This window comes from Carettochelys insculpta, chromosome 29 (assembly GCF_033958435.1).
Source record: "Carettochelys insculpta isolate YL-2023 chromosome 29, ASM3395843v1, whole genome shotgun sequence".
Taxonomy (NCBI): Eukaryota; Metazoa; Chordata; order Testudines; family Carettochelyidae; genus Carettochelys; species Carettochelys insculpta.
The window spans coordinates 10,904,322-10,922,436 of NC_134165.1; the positions used below are offsets into that span (position 1 = coordinate 10,904,322).

Consider the following 18,115-nt stretch of genomic DNA (forward strand, 5'->3'; position numbering starts at 1 on the left):
TATTAATTATATTCCTATAAAGAGCTTCTGCTCTTGATATTTTGCATCTTCAGCTTATTTAACAATTTTCACCCTCCTCTTTTCTCTCTCTGCAGCTTTGCCCAGCTGTATGAAATATGGGAGACGACAGGCCGTTTGTGTGCAGTGCCCCCGGCTGTGGACAGGTACTTGTACAATATACTTTATTGTGAATGTGTTGTTGTGAATCAAAATGCCTGTTTTTATCACAGAGGCAAAGAGTTTAAATCCAGCGTTTTACATGATCAGTGAAGGTAATCCGATCAGAGGCTTTGCAGTGTGTAAATCTAAGTTATGAGCAAGTGCAAGCGCTACAAAATAATGAAATCTGCCTTGCTTTGTATGATACTGTTATTCTGCTCGTGATTTTCGTACGCCCCACACAGCTCAGAGAAGCACACTGATCTCCAATTAATGTTTCATGGTAGCATTACACACCTTCATTCAGATACTCTTTTTTTCCATCAGCATGAGTTAGCTGTGAGAATATATTCTGTAAAGCAGCTGAGAATGTGACAGCTGATTGCTTGCTGCTGCGTGAACCCCAAACTGCTAGATTCTATTTTGAGCTTTCAAAAAAAAAATTTTTTTTTTCCTCCATAGGTAACCTGCTAGTATTAGTTGCAGCCTTGTAAAACCTTTTTTTTTTTTTCTTTTTTCTTTTTTTTCTTTTCCTTCTCACTTGGCTGGGTGAATGCCTTTTTGGTTTTTGTTCTGCGAATGAGTGAAGTACCTTTTTTCATGTGTGAAAAGCCAGGTGAATAGACTTTGTACCAGGGTTGGTAAATGTCCATGACAGTTAATTTTTTCCAGTTGTTAGTGCTTCGCTGAAGTCTGATTTAATGCAAGACAAGCCTCTAAGAACAGACTGGGTCTTTCCCTTCATTAAAACACTAATGCCTCATGTGATTGCCATACCTTCAGAGTTACTTTTCCATTAAGAAACAAAGCATTTGAATTATTGAGCCATTACAGTGGGTAGCTGGTAAAATCCTGCATAAATGCCCTACCTTTGTGTTATAGTGCAAAAAATTTCAGAAGGGGTGAACAGGCATGCCGCTAAATGGTTTCAGATATCAGAGAGGTAACCGTGTTAGTCTGTGTGTTTGAGAACAACAAGAAGTCCTGTGGAACCTTATAGACTAAAAGCATAAGCTTTCGTGGGCAAAGACCCGCTTCATCAGATGCATGAGTGGGGGAGAGAGGGGGGCTTCCAGAGGGGTATTTAAGGAGTGGGGTCCCAGTAAAAGGGAGGACCAGAGTTGACAAGGTCTATTCAGCAAGGTGGAAATGGCCCACTACCATCAGTATGTATCAAAAGAGGAAAAAACAAGCCAGATCAGACAGGGGGATGTGGCCCATTGTCAGAGTCTAGTGGGGAGATATTAACACCCAGGGCAGAGAAGCTGCTTTTGTAAAGAGTCAGCCACTCCCAGTCTCTGTTTAATCCTTGGTTGATGGAAGTCACATTTGCAAATAAATTGTAGCTCAGAGATTTCTGTCTCCATTTGATTTTGGAATTTCTTTATTTTAGGACTGCTACCTTTAAATCTGTGACAGTAACAGATTTAAAAGTAGCAGTCCTAAAACAAAGAAAGATCATAAATCAAATGGGCTGTCTCTACACTAGCCCAAAACTTCGAAATGGCCATGCGCATGGCCATTTCGAAGTTTACTAATGAAGCGCTGAAATACATATTCAGTGCCTCATTAGAATGCTGGTAGTCGCGGCACTTCGAAATTGGCATGGCTCGCCGCTTCATGGCTTGTCCAGATGGGGCTCCTTTTTGAAAGGACCCTATCAACTTCGAAATCCCCTTATTCCTATCTGCTGTTAGGAATAAGAGGATTTCAAAGTTGCCGGAGTCCTTTTGAAAAGGAGCCCCATCTGGACAAGCCATGTGGCGGCGAGCCGCATCAATTTTGAAGTGCCGCAGCTGCCGGCATTCTAATGAGGCGCTGAATATGTATTTCAGCGCTTCATTAGTAAACTTCGAAATGGCCATTTGCATGGCCATTTCAAAGTTTTGGGCTAGTGTAGACATAGCCATGGAGAGAGAAGTCTCTGAGCTGCAATTTATTTGCAAATGTGACTCCATCAACCAAGGATTAAACAGAGACTGGGAGTGGCTGGCCCCTTACAAAAGGAGCTTCTCTGCCTTGGGTGTTAATATCTCCCCATGAGACTCTGACAATGGGCCACATCCCCCTGTCTGACGTGGCTTGTTTTTTCCTCTTTTGATACATACTGATGATAGTGGGCCATTTCCACCTTGCTGAATAGACCTTGTCAGCTCTGGCCCTCCTTTTTACTGGGACATCATCATCATCATTATCAGTAACCGTGGGCTCAGTGCCCGTTGATGTCAGATGCCTTTCTCACTATTTCCTTCCATCTTTCCCTGTCCAGTGCGGAGTGGCTTAATTTCTGTAGACTAGTTCCACACCAATCTACTGCATTATCTATCCATTCTCTGTGGGGTCTGCCTCTCCTGTTCGAACCATCAATTATGCCAAATACCAGGGTCTTGATTTTTCGTTTGTCATTCATTCTGCAAATATGCCCAAATAGCTGTAGCTTCTGTTTTATAACCTTCTGGAGCAGGTTCTCTTTCGGCTGTATCTTTCTATATAATTCCTCATTGGTGACCTTCTTTATCCATCCTATTCTCAGAATCTTTCTATAACAACTCTTTTCGAACACCAATATTCTTCTTTTCGAATCTTTTCATTATCACCCATGTCTCACATCCATACAACATGCTGCTGAATACAACGTTGTCAAAAGACGCTCAGCTTCGTTCTTAAGCTAATTGCTTTGCTTTTACAGATCTTATCCTTCGCCTTCAGACTCGCTCTTGCTTTCGCTATTCTGGTTGCTATTTCCTTCTTACAGACGAGATCATACGTTATGATGCTCCCCGGATTTGTGAGCTTCTCTACATTTTCTAGTTCCCCACTCTTTAAATACTGCTCTGGAAACCCCTGACCCTCCCCCACTCATGCATCTGATGAAGTAGGTCTTTGCCCATGAAACCTTATGCTCCAAAATATTTGTTAGTCTGTAAGGTGCCACAGGACTTCTTGTTGTACTAAATGGTTTGGGGCTCTTAACCAGATCTTCAGAGATTCATATCCACTTTATCTAATGATCAAAGTCAGGGAAAAGTGTTGCCGAGCCATGACTAATTCCGTAGATCAGCGTTTCCCAGCATGTGGTATGCATACCACTGGTGGTATGTGGAAGGATTTGAAGGGGGAATGTGGCAGAAAATAAATGACTAAAAATCAGAAGGTAAGTGCTGGGATGGTACTTAGAGAGGAGGTACACTGATTAGGTCAAAGTACGCAAAAGGGGTACATAGATGTTTTAAGTTTGAGAAACACTGCCCTAGATGAATCCCTGCAGCATAATTTTTTTCAATATTTTAATGTCTCTTTGGGATTTTATACAGTGAACGTTAAACAGGATAATTCTTGAGGCATATGCTTTAAGACGTTAATATTTTGATACAGCTACTTTGTATAGTGAAAGACTCTAATCAATTACTTTGACTTTTTAAAAAATACATGCAATTTCTGTGTGTCTAATCTTTTTGCTTGAAAACTTTTCTGGTACCGATCTTATCTGATGCATTTTTTTTTTTTAATTCTATCCCTTTGTGCAGCAGATTTTTCTACCCTATTTTATGTCTCCCTTGTTCCTGAAATTGTAGAAGCCATAAACTGTACTTGCTGTATCTGAGCACTGATATGAAGACTTCAGTTATACAGCTCTAGAATCAGGTTAACTTTACACCATTATTATTGATCATATTTTATTACAGCCTTATCTAAGAGCCAGTGAAGAATGTGGCCCCATTGCACTGGCTGCTGTACAAACACCGTACAGGTTGAACCTCTAATCTGGCACTGTCATGACCTGACCACTGCCGAATGAGAGAATTTGCCAGACCACAGGAGGTCAATATTGTCCAGCAGCATTACCAACACTTCCACTGCTTAGTGGGCTCTCAGAAGACATTTAGGCGGTAAATTAAATTGACGTAATGGCACGAGTATCGAGAGGTAGCCATGTTAGTCTGTAGCTTCGAGAACAGCAAAAAGTCTTGTGGTACCTTATAGACTAACAGATATTTTGGAGCATAAGCTTTCGTGGGCAAAGACCCGCTTCATCAGATGCAACACTGAGAGCCAGGACTAGGACTGGTGACTGTAAACAAACTTTATGGGACTATGGGAAGCTTGATCACCACTGTGGTAAATGGTTGTCCACTTAAGTAAAACCATGCTGTATTACAGATATTGCCAGACAAGAGAGTTCCAGACTAGAGAGGTTCAACCGGTAGTGGACAGTCCCTGCCCTATAGAATAATGCATTCAAGAAGAGACTGCTGTGATTGTGTAATATGACTGTATGTATACTACAAACCATTGGACTTCCCTGAATTTAATTTTCATTGAACTAGAGTGTATCTTTTCGAAAATTACCCAGTTGTGACAGAAAAATTTCCAGTGGGTAAAAATATCCTTCACAGTAAGTTGTTCCAATGATTAATTACCTTCAGTATTAAAAATGTGTGTCCTATGTCTAGTTTAAACTTGTCCATTTCAACTTCCAGCCATTGGATCTTATTTATATAATTCTAAGATAGATTGAGGAGGCCTCCATTATTATTACAGTTCCAAGTATAGATAATATAAACTGCAATCATGTCATCTTTGTGTTAAGCTAAACAAAGTTCCTGACTCTTTTTCCCAGTAGGGCTTTCTTTCCAATCTTTAAATCACTTTCTGTTGTGCGCTTTACCTGGAAGGATTTAAAGCCTTATGCAAACTATAACCACCCCATTCACCACTTACATGCAGCCACCTCTGACGTGGAATGCAACTGTCAAATAGCAGAGAGGAACAGGAAACCACAATATGGTACTGGATGTGGAGGTCAGTATCCAACTTTAGATGCATTTAAGGAGTCAGAATGCCATTTGAAGTTAATTTCTCCATAGACAATAGTTTTGGGTTTTTTTTGTTTGTTTGTTTTTTCCAGTGCAAACCAAGAAATACAAAGTCAGTGGGCTTCTACTGTCCAAGATACAAGGAAGTTTAGTTTGTAGCTTTTGATAACTTGATTCTTATAGTAGAAATTGGGGGATTTTCCCTCTTAGAGAAGCTGTTTTCAGTGATCTAATTCTGATGGCCCATGCTTACTCTTCTGGTACCAGACCCTAACCTTTGACAAGCCGCCTAGGTTCGGTCAAAAGGGTTTTTTCAGGTAAATGTATGATCAAATACGCAGGCTCAGTTCGACTGTAGCTTCAGTTATAATTGTACCCACTTATTCCATGGGTGAATTTGTTTCCAAGTTGCATAAAAACTGGGACCAGTGTTTCCAAATACAGTTGATTAAAGGTAGGCACTTAAGCCTTTGTGTAGGCAGCTAGATACGTGACCTGGCTTCAAAGATCCTGAGCATGTACAACACCTGATCCAATCAGTGGGAGCGATGGGGACAGTGTCTTTTGAAAATCAGATTACTTTTTATTTCAGTACCCAACTTTAAGGTTGAAAATGTGAGTCCAAGAATCTGTTGAGCTGATATTGCTTATACCATTGTACTAACTAGACCTTTTCCAAGGAAGCAGACAATTTCTAACTCAAAGAACTTTCAACACAAAATATTAAAGCTAAGAATGACGTTCAGTGGCCTATACGAAATAGGTCTCGGTCTGGTTCCATATAGAAAGGTTACAGAAGTCACCATCACAGTAGGACTGCGATTGACCCTTTCTTGCCAGTTGCAGCAGGGGCCAAGTATTAACTGTGGAAGAGGGCTCTTCTAACAACTCTGGAGGACTGTCTTTTCTGGTCAGAGAGGGGAGACATTGGAAGATACAGCAAGAAAAGCTTTATCTTATGTTTTCTACACATCAATCTGCAGGGCTGTTGATCAGGCACATTTTGGAGACATAAGTGCACTTACCTGCAGTTTGCCAGGCTGCAGCCTTTTCTGCTGGCTCTTTCAGAGTCTTCCGTTTACCCCACATTTTTTCATATGTATACGTCTCCTCTGTGACCCCAAAGGGCCATGAGATTGCCTCAGCAGCTCCCTCCAGACAATATCCACCATTGTCTAGCTGTGAGACCAGAAGGGGGATGCTTGCAGGGGCCCTATATGTGTCTTACGTAGCTGGGTTTTACTCTAACTCATTTTCAGTGTGGTAGGTGCTGCCTGGAGTTCTTTGTTCACAAACCCCATTCTCATCCATTGTTTTAAATCTTTGAGCATTGCTCCTATTCCTTTGTAGTCCCATAGACTCAAACAACCATTAGTATTGTGACCTCTTTCTCAACTAAGGAAGTGGGAAAGGGTGGTCAGATAGCAAATGTGGAAAACTTGGGACAAACTTTTTTTTCCAGGGGTGGTGATACAGTCAGATATGTAAGACAAAGCCCCTAATATTGGGACATTTGGTTGGCCTGTGGTGGGCCCTAAACTGTAGATGGGCTCTGCCCACCATTCAGGGTTAGCAAGTAGGTTGGCACCTTTCACTGGCATTTATATTTAAAGACCAAACCAATTAAAGCTTTCATTATGCACACATCTCTGCAAATATGACCCTGGGCAGACAGCTACAAGCTGTCTCTCCTGTTCTTGTTTGCAGTTCAAAACTCGTTTTTGCTCTTCAGTGACCCGCTATTTGGAAACGCTGCTTTAAAAAGCATGAGAGGAGAAGGTGGAAAAGGAAACGGAGAACAAGGCAGAGAGCTCTGAAACGCAGACTTGGAACAACTGTTATGAAGCCAGTCACAATTTTTTTTTGCTAAAGGGAGAAGTCCATCACTTCCTTATGAGTTGTCAGTTGGCTCTTCTTTTGCTATGTGGTTGTGGCCAGCCTCTCGCTTTGCTTCCTTTCTTGCTCCTTCTCCACTGCTGCTATAAAGAAATTAGAAGAATGCTGTGGTAAGGGAAGGTGAGGGGAGAGGATCACCTGAAATAGATTAGACCTTACTATATTCTCACTGTATAATCAAACCTAGTGAGCTTGCAGTAGGTATGTAAACATGTTTTGGTTGCTAGGTCTTTAACAGCTGTTATTTTTGGACTCTGTACATGATTACTTCCCAACAGTGAGTCTGATGTGACCCAGATGAGTTCTAAATGTCTGCATATACTTTTTTTTTTTTTTTTAAGATTCTGCGGAAGCTCATTTTTCTGGTTTCTTTTCTAAGAGGACGGCTGACACTTTTTCCCCCCACTTATCACCTCCCTCATTGCCAGAAAGAGGAGCTGTTGAACAAGCAAGACTATGTCCCTTAGCTGAAGCAGTCTGCAGGAAAAATGAAGATGCATGTTAGTCTATGTATTGATTATAGGAGATGCAAAACTGTGCCTTGAGTAAGCCTTTTGTTGTGTATAATGTGAAAAGGATCCAAAAGGTCCTGTTGGGGAAGGTGTCATGCCCTGGCTAACAATTGTTTAACATAGTCTTCTAACTCTATTTAAAGTATACTCTCCATGATGAACTGCACCATTTGGAACTAAATGTTAGCAATAAACTTTAATGTTGTCATTACAGTTGAAAGATATTGACTAAAAATGTATAATGATACAGCACTGACTCATTAATAAAAGAGGATTTTTGCAGGTTTAAGCCTCTTAAACATCTATGGCAAAGGTTTGAGAGGAAAGCGTGGCTCCTGTTCACAATTGGGCCATTGATTTACTGTGACCGGAGGCAAATCACTTAATTTCTGTTCCTGTTTACCCCTTCTATTAAAATATGTAATAAAACTTGTCGTCGTCATCAACAACTATGGGTTCAGCGCATGTTGATGTCCAATGCCTGTCTCACTATTTCCTTCAATAATATCTAGCTATCTCTTACAAGCATTTCCAAGATTTGTGATTGAAAGTGGCATTGAATCAATGACTGATGGTGCAAAATGGTGCATGTGTGATAATGGAATGTACCTCCCTCTTCTTTCACCTGGTTTATTAAGCTGTCTATGAGGGCTGCACATTTTTGGGGTTTTTTTTTTTTTTTTAGCCTTATACTGAAAATAAGGCCATTATTAATAGCTTCCTCACAACAGTTGCCTTACCTTGAGAAATATCTTAATGGAGGTACAATATGTACTACAAGGAGGAGGACTTCAGTAAGTTACCGCCCAAAAAACAGAACATTTCATTTTTTAAGGGACCTGTCACTTAAAAAAGATTTTGTATCAGTCATTTGGGTCTTAAACCCATCCTTAACTTAAGAATTTATTCCACTCTAAGACCATGCCATTGAGATGATGTCCCTGGAAAGTCCAAGAGACTAGAAGCCCGGAATGTTCATGGGGTAGGAAAATAATTTTTCTTCTTTGTTGCTTGTTGTATCCTCTTATCTTGTCATATAATAGAAATAATGTTTATGACATTGAAGCTGCAGCATCACTTGGCATTTAACCAACCTCAAAAGCAGTTTATAGCTTTGTATACTCTGGCACTGTGACCATTATCCCTTAAATCTCTATTGCTTTGTAATACACGAGGCAGCAAATGGCTTCTGTGATTGGCTAGATGTGGAACTGAGGTAAGGTGTGTTTTATTGCCTGTATAATACAAATGAATATAGATTATTCCTGTTATATGATGTCTGAGAGAAAAAGGGTTCTCTTCTCTCTCTCTGAGACTTTCCAGTGTTAGCCTCTTCTCTCCATGCTTCAGAATTTCCAGTGCATAGAATATGTTGTGTGCTAAAGTCCTGTCGGCCCTGGAGATGTGCTGTTTCCAGCCATCACTGTGGAGATGTCTGCACCGGCACAGCTTATCCCAGTTCTGACTAGAGGGTGAACTGCACCAGTGCAGAGTATGGCCTTTCCAACCTGCCGTATGGTTTGTACTGGTGCAGGGAAGTCTTAAGATGCAACAGTATACGAAAAACTCTGTTGTGACGCAGTTAGGGCTACTATACACAGCAACATGGAGGAGAGGGTAAATACTGCCGGATGGCCTAATTTTTCAGTTCTGTGTTTTTGTGCGGTTTGGTTTAAGCACAATGTACGTGAGTGGCAGGTCTGACTGTTTCACAATGAAGTGTTCTGTATATGAATTTCCTTGTTTTGTTTTTGTTTTTTGTTTTCTTCAGTGTTTAACTGAATTAGTGGAGGCAGACCTTTGGTGGTAGAGTACAGCAAGAGACTAGTTTATCCATCAGCAGCTGTGCATGAGCCCTCTTCTATTTTAAAATAAAATCTGACAGAAATGTTCCTCATGGCGAAGGTTGTATGTCCCTGGGCTCATCAGTCAGGCCTCTGTGCAGCTAGCCTCAATCAACTAAAAATATCCCTGGATCCAAATATTTTTTTAAACACTTGTAGTGGAGACTCTGAGGCTCCTGTGCCCAGGTCCTGTTCTGCCCACAAACTAGGGGGAGACCACTAACTTTAGTGGGGTGATAGATAGCATACTTATTACAGTTTTGGTCCTGCATCATCTTACTAGTACTCTGCGAAATTGCAGGTGCTTATGAATCACATTGAACACTTCACTGACATCAGTGCAGAGTGATACAGAAAGGAAAATAGTGCATGCATCTTCAGGAACACTGGCCTGTACAGAAAGCTGAAAGCAGGAGCTTTCATTCCAGTGCAGAAGATTCTACTGGGGCATGTCGATCCTAGTAGACCCAGCATACTGTTTGCTCCCATGGCTCTTGAAGCCATATGTGGGAAACCTAGATAGCATCACGGAGGGCTTCAGCTATAGGTTGAGCAGGTGCTCAGTGACCGTAGAATGTGCTTTTTGCAGGTTAAAAGCAAGCTGGTGTTGGCTTTAAGGCAGATTACACTTAAATGAGGAAAATACTCCTGAACCCAGGGTGAGCAAATTTTTTACGTCAGGTCCCACTTTTTCATCCGTGCAATCAGCAGAGCCCTTCCCAACCTGTCTAATGTAATCCAAACCAACAGAAATGTTGGTTATGTTCATATTGGCCGGGGGGAAAAAACCCTTTGGGGATGTGTAAGAAAATGTCTGTAGAGTGTAAAAACTTCATTAATCTATATATAAATGTGAATAAACATACATTTAAAAACAGTGGCATATTTCCACATTTTAATCAACTGGTTGAGCCTGAGACCCAGCGGCTGATAGTGTTGCACCCCGCCTTATGAAATTTCAGATCCACTCTTCACTTCACACACCCCTGCCTGACGCCATAGCAGCCTGATGGACCCTGCATAATATTTGTGAGGGTAAAGGTGAAAAGTTTATCCCTGGATGGACCATGGAAGGCAGATCTCCTGGCTCCTGAATTTGACCAGCCACATATGAAGGGTGCTGGAGGAGTACAATAGGGAGCTGTTTAAAGCAGGGAGACTTAGAAGCACCGTTTTGGACAATGAGCACCAGGTTTTAGGTTTTTCTATACAGCACTCTGCTGTGCTTTTGTTAACTTGCTGCCCTTATATGAAAATTTGTAATGATTCCTGACCAGGATTTGCAGTCAGCAAATGATCGAACTGGCATTGTGTATTACTACCAGAAGCAAGAACCACATGTAGGGGAAAAGCAGCGAAGGGTCCTGTGGCACCTTATAGACTAACAGAAAAGTTTTGAGCATGAGCTTTCGTGAGCACAGACTCGCTTCATCAGATGCTGATCTTGGAAATCTGCAGGGCCAGGTATAAATAAGCCAGAGTAAGGGTGGTGTTAGCAACGTTAGCTCAGTCAGCAACATGTATGGGGAAAGTAAAGATTGCTTGTCTTTGTTTGGTTTTTTTATTAAATTCCAGTCAACAACATACACAAAAGCCTTGGTGGGAAGGGAGATGAGAGCATCAGGCACTGTAGACTCTGAGCTGTGTGTGTCACGGCTATCATTTTGGAAGCAGTCAAAGGGGTGGAGTGAACAGCAAGAGATTGTGGGAAATTACAAGGAATGTGTGGGAGGAGTTTGTAGAAGTCATGGAAAGCAGTTCTGTATCATTTGCAAGGGGAGTGGGGGCTGACCATGCATGTGTTCTGCCTGGAGTGTGATTATGGACTTCAGTATCTCTCTTTGTTTCTTCATCACTTTTATCATCTGCTCCTGACCCATTAATATTCGTTCCCTGCTCTCTTTTCTGTCCTGCTTTTTTGTTTTTTTCCTTCTGGGTCTTGTTCCACTCCCTGCGTGTTTTTTTTTTTTTCTTGGCTCTGAAAATTGGAGTGCTTCTTGGAACATGTCCTCCTTGCTTGGCTTTGGTGGCTTCTATATATGGCAGAGGCACTCCACTGATGTGTAAGGGGTTCCCCTCAAGATCACAGCTGCACAAGCAACAATACACAGAAGCATGATTGTTAGTTCACACATCGCACTGAATCGTTATCGTAAAATACACCTCTTTTAATATAGGGATCATTTACTCTCTGTCCCTTGGCAGTTTTGCTAAATGGCCTAAACTTGCCAAGTTCATCTCACAGGCATGTCATACTCAAAGCCTACAACCCCCAGCCCCTGAACATCCTCCAACCCATTTGTCTCCTCGAACCCAGAAGGTGGTGTGTCCGCACCCTTATCGGCTGGCTGGCATGCCTGGCAGCCAGAGTGCTCAGGCAGCTGCTCTGCAGCTTGATCCTTCCTGGCCAGCTGGAGGGCTGGCTAGCTGTGCTACAGCCAGTGCATAGGCTGTTTGGGGAAGGCAATGCCTTCCCTCACTTGTGTTTCCAGCAACCCCTGCACAGGCCAGGGCACATTGAAGCTGACACTTCACTGCTGAGGGTATGCACAGGTGCCTCTACTGCATGGATATGGCTTCAGACAATTTAGAGGGAAAACTTCATTCCAGTTTTGTTGCCTGGTGCACACACATGGTACACTTGATCATGGCTACGTCTACACGTGCACGCTACATCGAAATAGCTTATTTCGATGTAGCGACATCGAAATAGGCTATTTCGATGAATAACGTCTACACGTCCTCCAGGGCTGGCAACATCGATGTTCAACTTCGACGTTGCGCAGCCCAACATCGAAATAGGCGCAGCGAGGGAACATCTACACGCCAAAGTAGCACACATCGAAATAGGGATGCCAGGCACAGGTGCAGACAGGGTCACAGGGCGGACTAGTGCTTCCGGGGCAACAGCTAGCCGCTCCCTTAAAGGGCCCCTCCCAGACACACACAGCCTGCACAGCACACAGTCTGAGGAGCCATAGGCACACAGACCCCGGGCGCCGCAGTCATGGACCCCCAGCAGCAGCAGCAGCAGCCAGAGGTCCACCCAGCCCTCCCGGCAGGAGCAGGGCTTGCCCTGCTCCATGCCATGTGGGAGGCAGCTGAGCACCTCCTTGCTACACCAGAGGAGGAGCTGCCCCCAGGGCAGCAGGGCTCAACCCCTAACCCTGCAGCACCCCGCCCCCCCGCCTCACACGCCGGCGGCTGTGGAGCTACCCCACCAGCACCGACTGGTGGGAGCGGCTGGTGCTTGGGGAGTGGGACGACGACCGCTGGCTCAGGAACTTCGGGATGAGCCGGCAGACATTTATGGAGCTGTGCCAGTGGCTCACCCCCGCACTCAGGCACCAGGACACGGCCATGCAGCGTGCCCTCACAGTGCAGAAACGGGTCGGCATCACTGTCTGGAAGCTGGCCACTCCCGACAGCTACCGATCCGTGGGACAGCAGTTTGGTGTCGGCAAGGCCACTGTCGGGGCTGTCCTCATGGAGGTAAGAGATCCCACGAGGGGAGGCCAGGGCAGGGGAGGGGGGCCTGGGCAGGGGACGGGAGGGGAGGCCAGGGCAGGGGAGGGGGGCCTGGGCAGGTCAGGGCAGGGCCACGCACACCCTGCTCACCCCTCATTGGTGCTGTCCCATGTGCTTTCTCTGCAGGGTGTGCGTGCCATCAACGCCATGCTCTTGCACAGGCTCCTGAGGCTGGGGGACCCAGATGCCACCATCGCGGCCTTTGCCACCCTGGGCTTCCCCAACTGCTTCGGGGCTCTGGATGGGACTCTCATCCTCATCCGCGCCCCGCATCACAGTGGAGGACGATACCTGAATCGCAAGGGCTACCATTCTGTCGTCCTCCAGGCCTTGGTGGACAGCCGGGGACGTTTCCAGGACATTTATGTGGGCTGGCCTGGCAGCACCCACGACGCCCGGGTTTTCCGGAACTCGGGCCTGTGCCGCCGGCTGGAGGTGGGGACCTACATCCCCCAGTGGGAGATCCCTCTGGGGGACACCACCATGCCCTTCTGCGTCATCGCAGATGCGGCCTACCCCTTCCGGCCGTGGCTCATGCACCCCTACACGGGCCATCTCTCTGCTAGCGAGGAGCGCTTCAACGAGCGCCTGAACCACGCGCGCCAGGTGGTGGAGCGCTCATTTGGCCGCCTGAAGGGACGCTGGAGATGTCTCCTGACCCACCTGGATGCGGGCCCCAACAACATCCCCCAGATTGTGGGTGCCTGCTGCGCCCTGCACAATTTGGGGGAGACCTTTTTCCAGGGCTGGGCTGCGGAGGCCGGCAGGGCAGACGTCCAGCCACCTGCTGCCCCCAGTCGGCAGGTGGACCCCGAAGGGACCCGGGTCCGGGAGGCCCTGCGGGCCCACTTCAGTGATGAGGCCGCGGGGTGAACTCTGCCCAGGCCCCCCACTGCCCGCCCCTTCCTCTACCACACTCCTGCCCCAACGCCCACACCATGGAGCACCCCACCGCACCCCCCTCCCACTTTTCTTGGACAAATGACAGCACGCACTTGTGGCTGAACTTAAACTGGTTTTTCTTTTAGAACTTTTTTTTTTAACTGTAAATATATGAAACAAGAACAAACTATATACAACATGTGGAAACAAACTAATATGTACAAATAAAACAATACTAACAAACAAGTGTCCTCATTAATAAAAAGAAAACCAGGGAGGATAAAGGGGAAAACTATTTACATGGGGGGGACGGGGCAAACGGGGGGCACTAAATAAAAGGGTCAAACTATATACAAGGGGGGGGCCACGTCCCGGGCCCCTCGCCCCTATAGTCCGGCACTGGGCGTGGCCGGCTGGGAGCCCCCCCGCGGTCGCAGCCCTGTCCGGGGCTGGCTGGGGGCGGGCCGGACCGGAAGATATGCCCGGCGAGTCTCAGGTAGCTCCAGGGGTCCCTCGGCGCTCCGGCCCTCAGCGGTGGGTGCCGGGGCGACGGCGGACGGGATGGCGATGGGCGGAGGAGCTGGTGGTGCGGCTGGTGGAGCAGGCACGGCGGGCGCTGCGGCGGCCGGCGCGGCATGGGGGGCCAGGTAGTCCACCAGGCGGTTGAAAGTGTCCATGTAGGCCCCCCATGCCTCTTGGTGCCAGGCCAGTGCCTGCTCCTGCAGCTGCAGCTGCTGCTCCGCGACCTCCAGCTGCCGACGGTGGATGGCCAGCAGCTGGGGGTCCGTTGCCGTCGGCTGGTGGTGGCGCGGGGTCCCCCGTCTAGCCCGCCGTGGGGCCGGTTGGTCCTCGGCCGAGGGGCTGGCCTGGAGCTCCGGGACCACTGATGCCTCGCCGGCGCTCTCTTCCGGTCCTTCTGATGGTGCAGGTGCGGGACACAGGAGAGGAGGGGGGGAAGAAGAATGGAGACAGGCGTTAGTGTGGGCCCCGAGCCGTGGCCTTTGTCCCTCCATCCCTGTGCTGCAGGTTCCCCATCCCTGTCCCCGGGAGATGCTGCTGTGATGGATGGGGTTCAGGGGTCCCCCTGCCCTGCACCCCGTCCCCTGGTGGGAGCGACTCTCACTTCAGTCCGCAGGGTCTGGCAGCAGGAGAGGTTTCTTAGGCTACAGATGCCCAGTTTCTCCCAGGAGTGACAGCACCAGCTGTCGGAAGAGACAGTCCTTCCAACCCGTCCTGGGTAGAAGACCCCAAGAGGTGTCCCTCTGGGATGCAGCTTTCCCCCTCCTCAGGCTGGCTGCCTTCCAGCTCTCCCTTCCCCTAGCCTCTACCTGTGGCCCCCGCCCTCCCCCCCCCAATTCCAAGCTAGCTCGGCTCCTCCCTCCTCTTTGTTCAGGGCAGAGGTGTCACCTGCCAGCTGTAGCCCCAGGATCCTCCTTTGCCCCTGGGAGCTATTCGGCTCTTAGTGCTCATATGTAGCCTGAGTCTCCCTTTTGCACTCCCCCAACTCCATCACATGCTGCTGCTGTTGCTGCTGCTGCTGCTGCGGGGTATCCCACCCCCTCCTCCTGGGGGCCCCTCGAGGTTCCGCTCCCCCCTGCCCCGGGGATGGGGCATGGCACTGTCGTGCGGGGTGAGGGTGGGCAGGGGCTGATGCACTGCTGTGAGGGACATGGCCCTGCTGTCCTTGGGGCCATGGCCATGTGAGCATGTGGGGGGCCCTGGACACATATCTATTACCCCCCGCCCCTCAAGCCCAGGGGTGTACACCAGAGGGGGGTACATACCTGTCAGTCCACTCCCACGGTCTGGAGATCCCGGGGGGGGCGGAGGCCTGGCTGCTGCTCCGGGATGGCAGGAGGAGGATCTGCAGCCTGGATTCTGCGGAGGAGGAGCCCTCCTCCTCCTCCTGCCGCGATGTCCCGGGGGTGGGCTCCGGGGGGGGCCCCCGGGGTGCGGGGCTTACCTCCGGGGCGGACTCCGGCTGCAGGGCCTGCTGGGGCTCGTCGGCCGAGGTATCAAGGGTGGCCGGAGGGGAGGAGGTGTGCCGGGGGCCCAGGATGTCCTTGAGCTCCCTGTAAAAGGGGAAGTGGCGTGGGCAGCCCCAGATCGGCTGGCCGCATCCCAGGCCCGGGAGTAACCCTGCCGCAGCTCCTTCACCTTACTCCTGATGTGATCAGGAGTGCGGGCAGGGTGACCCCGGGCAGCCAGGCCATCGGCTAGCCGAGCGAACGCTTCCGTGTTCCGCCTCTTGCTCCCCATTACCTGGAGCACCTCTTCCTCGCTCCAGAGCCCCAGCAGGTCCCGCAGCTCGGCCTCCGTCCAGGAGGGGCCCCGCTGCCGCTTGCCAGCCTGGCTGCCCTTCTGGCTGGGCTGGCTGCCCTGGCTCCCCTTGGGGGGAGTCCCCTGAGGGCGCTGGGGGGGCTGCCGGGCAGCCATCGCAGCTGGGTGGGTGGCTGAGGAACGTACAGGCTGGCCGCGTGTCTGGGCTGCCGCCTGCACGTTCCCTCAGCTTCCTGCACAGGAAGGGAGGGGGAGGGGACCTTTAAGGGGCCGCTCCACGCGGCCACCATTGAGCTGAGGGGCTGGAGAGAGCGTCTCTCAACCCCTCAGCTGATGGCCGCCATGGAGGACCCGGCAATTTTGACATTGCGGGATGCACAACGACTACACGGTCCCTACTTCGACGTTGAACGTCGAAGTAGGGCGCTATTCCTATCCCCTCATGGGGTTAGCGACTTTGACGTCTCGCCGCCTAACGTCGAAGTTAACTTCGAAATAGCGCCCGACACGTAGCCGTGACGGGCGCTATTTCGAAGTTAGTGCCGCTACTTCAAAGTAGCGTGCACGTGTAGACACGGCTCATGAGCTCTTCTTATATTGGTGCTGTACCTGAATGACTTAGAGATCTGAGCCAGAAATTGTAATTTCATAGCAAGTTGTGGTGGTGGTGGTTTTTTTTTTTAATGAATAATTTTTCAAGGAAGCCTCTGATGAGCTGTTGAGAGATTGCTAGCTGAATAAACTGTCTTCCTCCCACCTCATTTGTCCTTGCTTGAAACTGACATAGCTGAATAAAACTTAACCACTTTTTTTTTTTAAAGATCCTTTAGGTATGTTACTGAAACACAGGTTTACAGAAGTATTTTCAGATTAAAGCTCTCACTACTTCCAGTATCTACATACTAAGTACGAAGTGATAGATGATGCATTATATACGGTTAACACTTAGACTTGAGAAATGTGAGTTGCTGCTTTAAAGTTTTTCAGTATTGCATTCATTTTAAAAGATGGAATTTTAGGTCTAGTATTGTAAATTAAGTGAAATAACATGTCCCACCTCACTGAAAAATGTATATTTTGGAGGTGAGTGGGTGGGTGGAAGCTTATTTTAAATAATCTCAAAAAGGCATCTGAAACCCGTAAACTTTTTATTTTTTACACATCTATAACTTAACAGCCAAACTCATTTAAACCAAATTGTATAATAAAAAAAAAAATTGCTTCTAGGCTGTGTTCCTGTATTGCCAAGTTCCAACCCCAAATGAATTTTTATGGCCACATTATAAACCCCCTAGAAATGAAGGCTTAAAATGGAAATGTTGACAAGCCTTTAAACACTGAAGCACTGTAATAGACCTGCATTTTATAAAACACCTATTTTAAAGTATAATTAAAGGCTTAAATAATATTTATCAGTGATATTTCCTGTATTTTGAGAAACTTAATCATTCCTATGGATCGTATTCTTTGCAAATTTTAAGAATACCGTGCCTGCTTTACGTGTGAAATGTGCCTGTTGTGCTATACTGGCAGTGACTCTTGTGTACCAAATGGTTCTGGACAGTTTTCTGAATTCCCTTTCTTCTGAATTAAAGCATAGATAACAATGTGTCTAATGAGACTCTGCTGTGGGTATGTCAAGAAGCTACAGTGCCCATCACCTTCAAAAAATCAGATTCTTAAATCACATTGGAACTGTTAGGAATGGTCTAGGTTAGGGATTGGCGACCTGCGGCTATGGAGCCGCATGCAGCTCTTTAAGGAGTCATATGTGGCTCTGGATGCTGCCGCTGCTGACTCCTCTGCAACTCCCTGCCCTGCCACCACTGAAACAATAGAGCTAAATTTAATTGGGTTAATGACCAGCAGGGTGGTGGGAGGGATCTGGCTGTTAAACCAACTGAATTTAGTTTCATTATTTCAGTGGTGGCAGGGCAGGGAGCTGCAGAGAGCCCCTCGCTTGCACTGCTACCTGAGTGGCTGCTCCCCTCTGGTGGGCATGGCTCAGGTCACTGCTGCCCCTGGAACACCTCCACACCAGCTGCTGGGTGCACTTGGCCTCCTGGCGTAGGCTCCCCAGCCTGCACCATGGATGGGTTAGTCCTGGGCGCTGGATTCGGGCTGAGATGGGTTAATTCTGGGTATAGGGTGGCAGGGGGGTGGGTTTGGGGGTTGAGGCAGTAAAGCCTGCAGATGA

General features: G+C 47.6%; 1 protein-coding gene across 6 annotated transcripts in view; it reads left to right on the top strand.

The window, feature by feature from the left end:
- The window catches only part of LOC142002936 (cyclic AMP-dependent transcription factor ATF-7), a 121,003-nt gene that overhangs the window by 32,417 nt on the left and 70,471 nt on the right, over positions 1-18,115 (top strand). For all 6 annotated transcript variants that reach the window (XR_012642750.1, XM_074979449.1, XM_074979453.1 and 3 more), the window contains one exon: positions 96-164. Coding sequence is in view for 5 of the 6 variants with exons in the window: in XM_074979449.1 (XP_074835550.1) it covers positions 117-164 (48 nt within the window). In the remaining variant the exon portion in view is untranslated. The remainder of the gene's footprint in view (positions 1-95; positions 165-18,115) is intronic.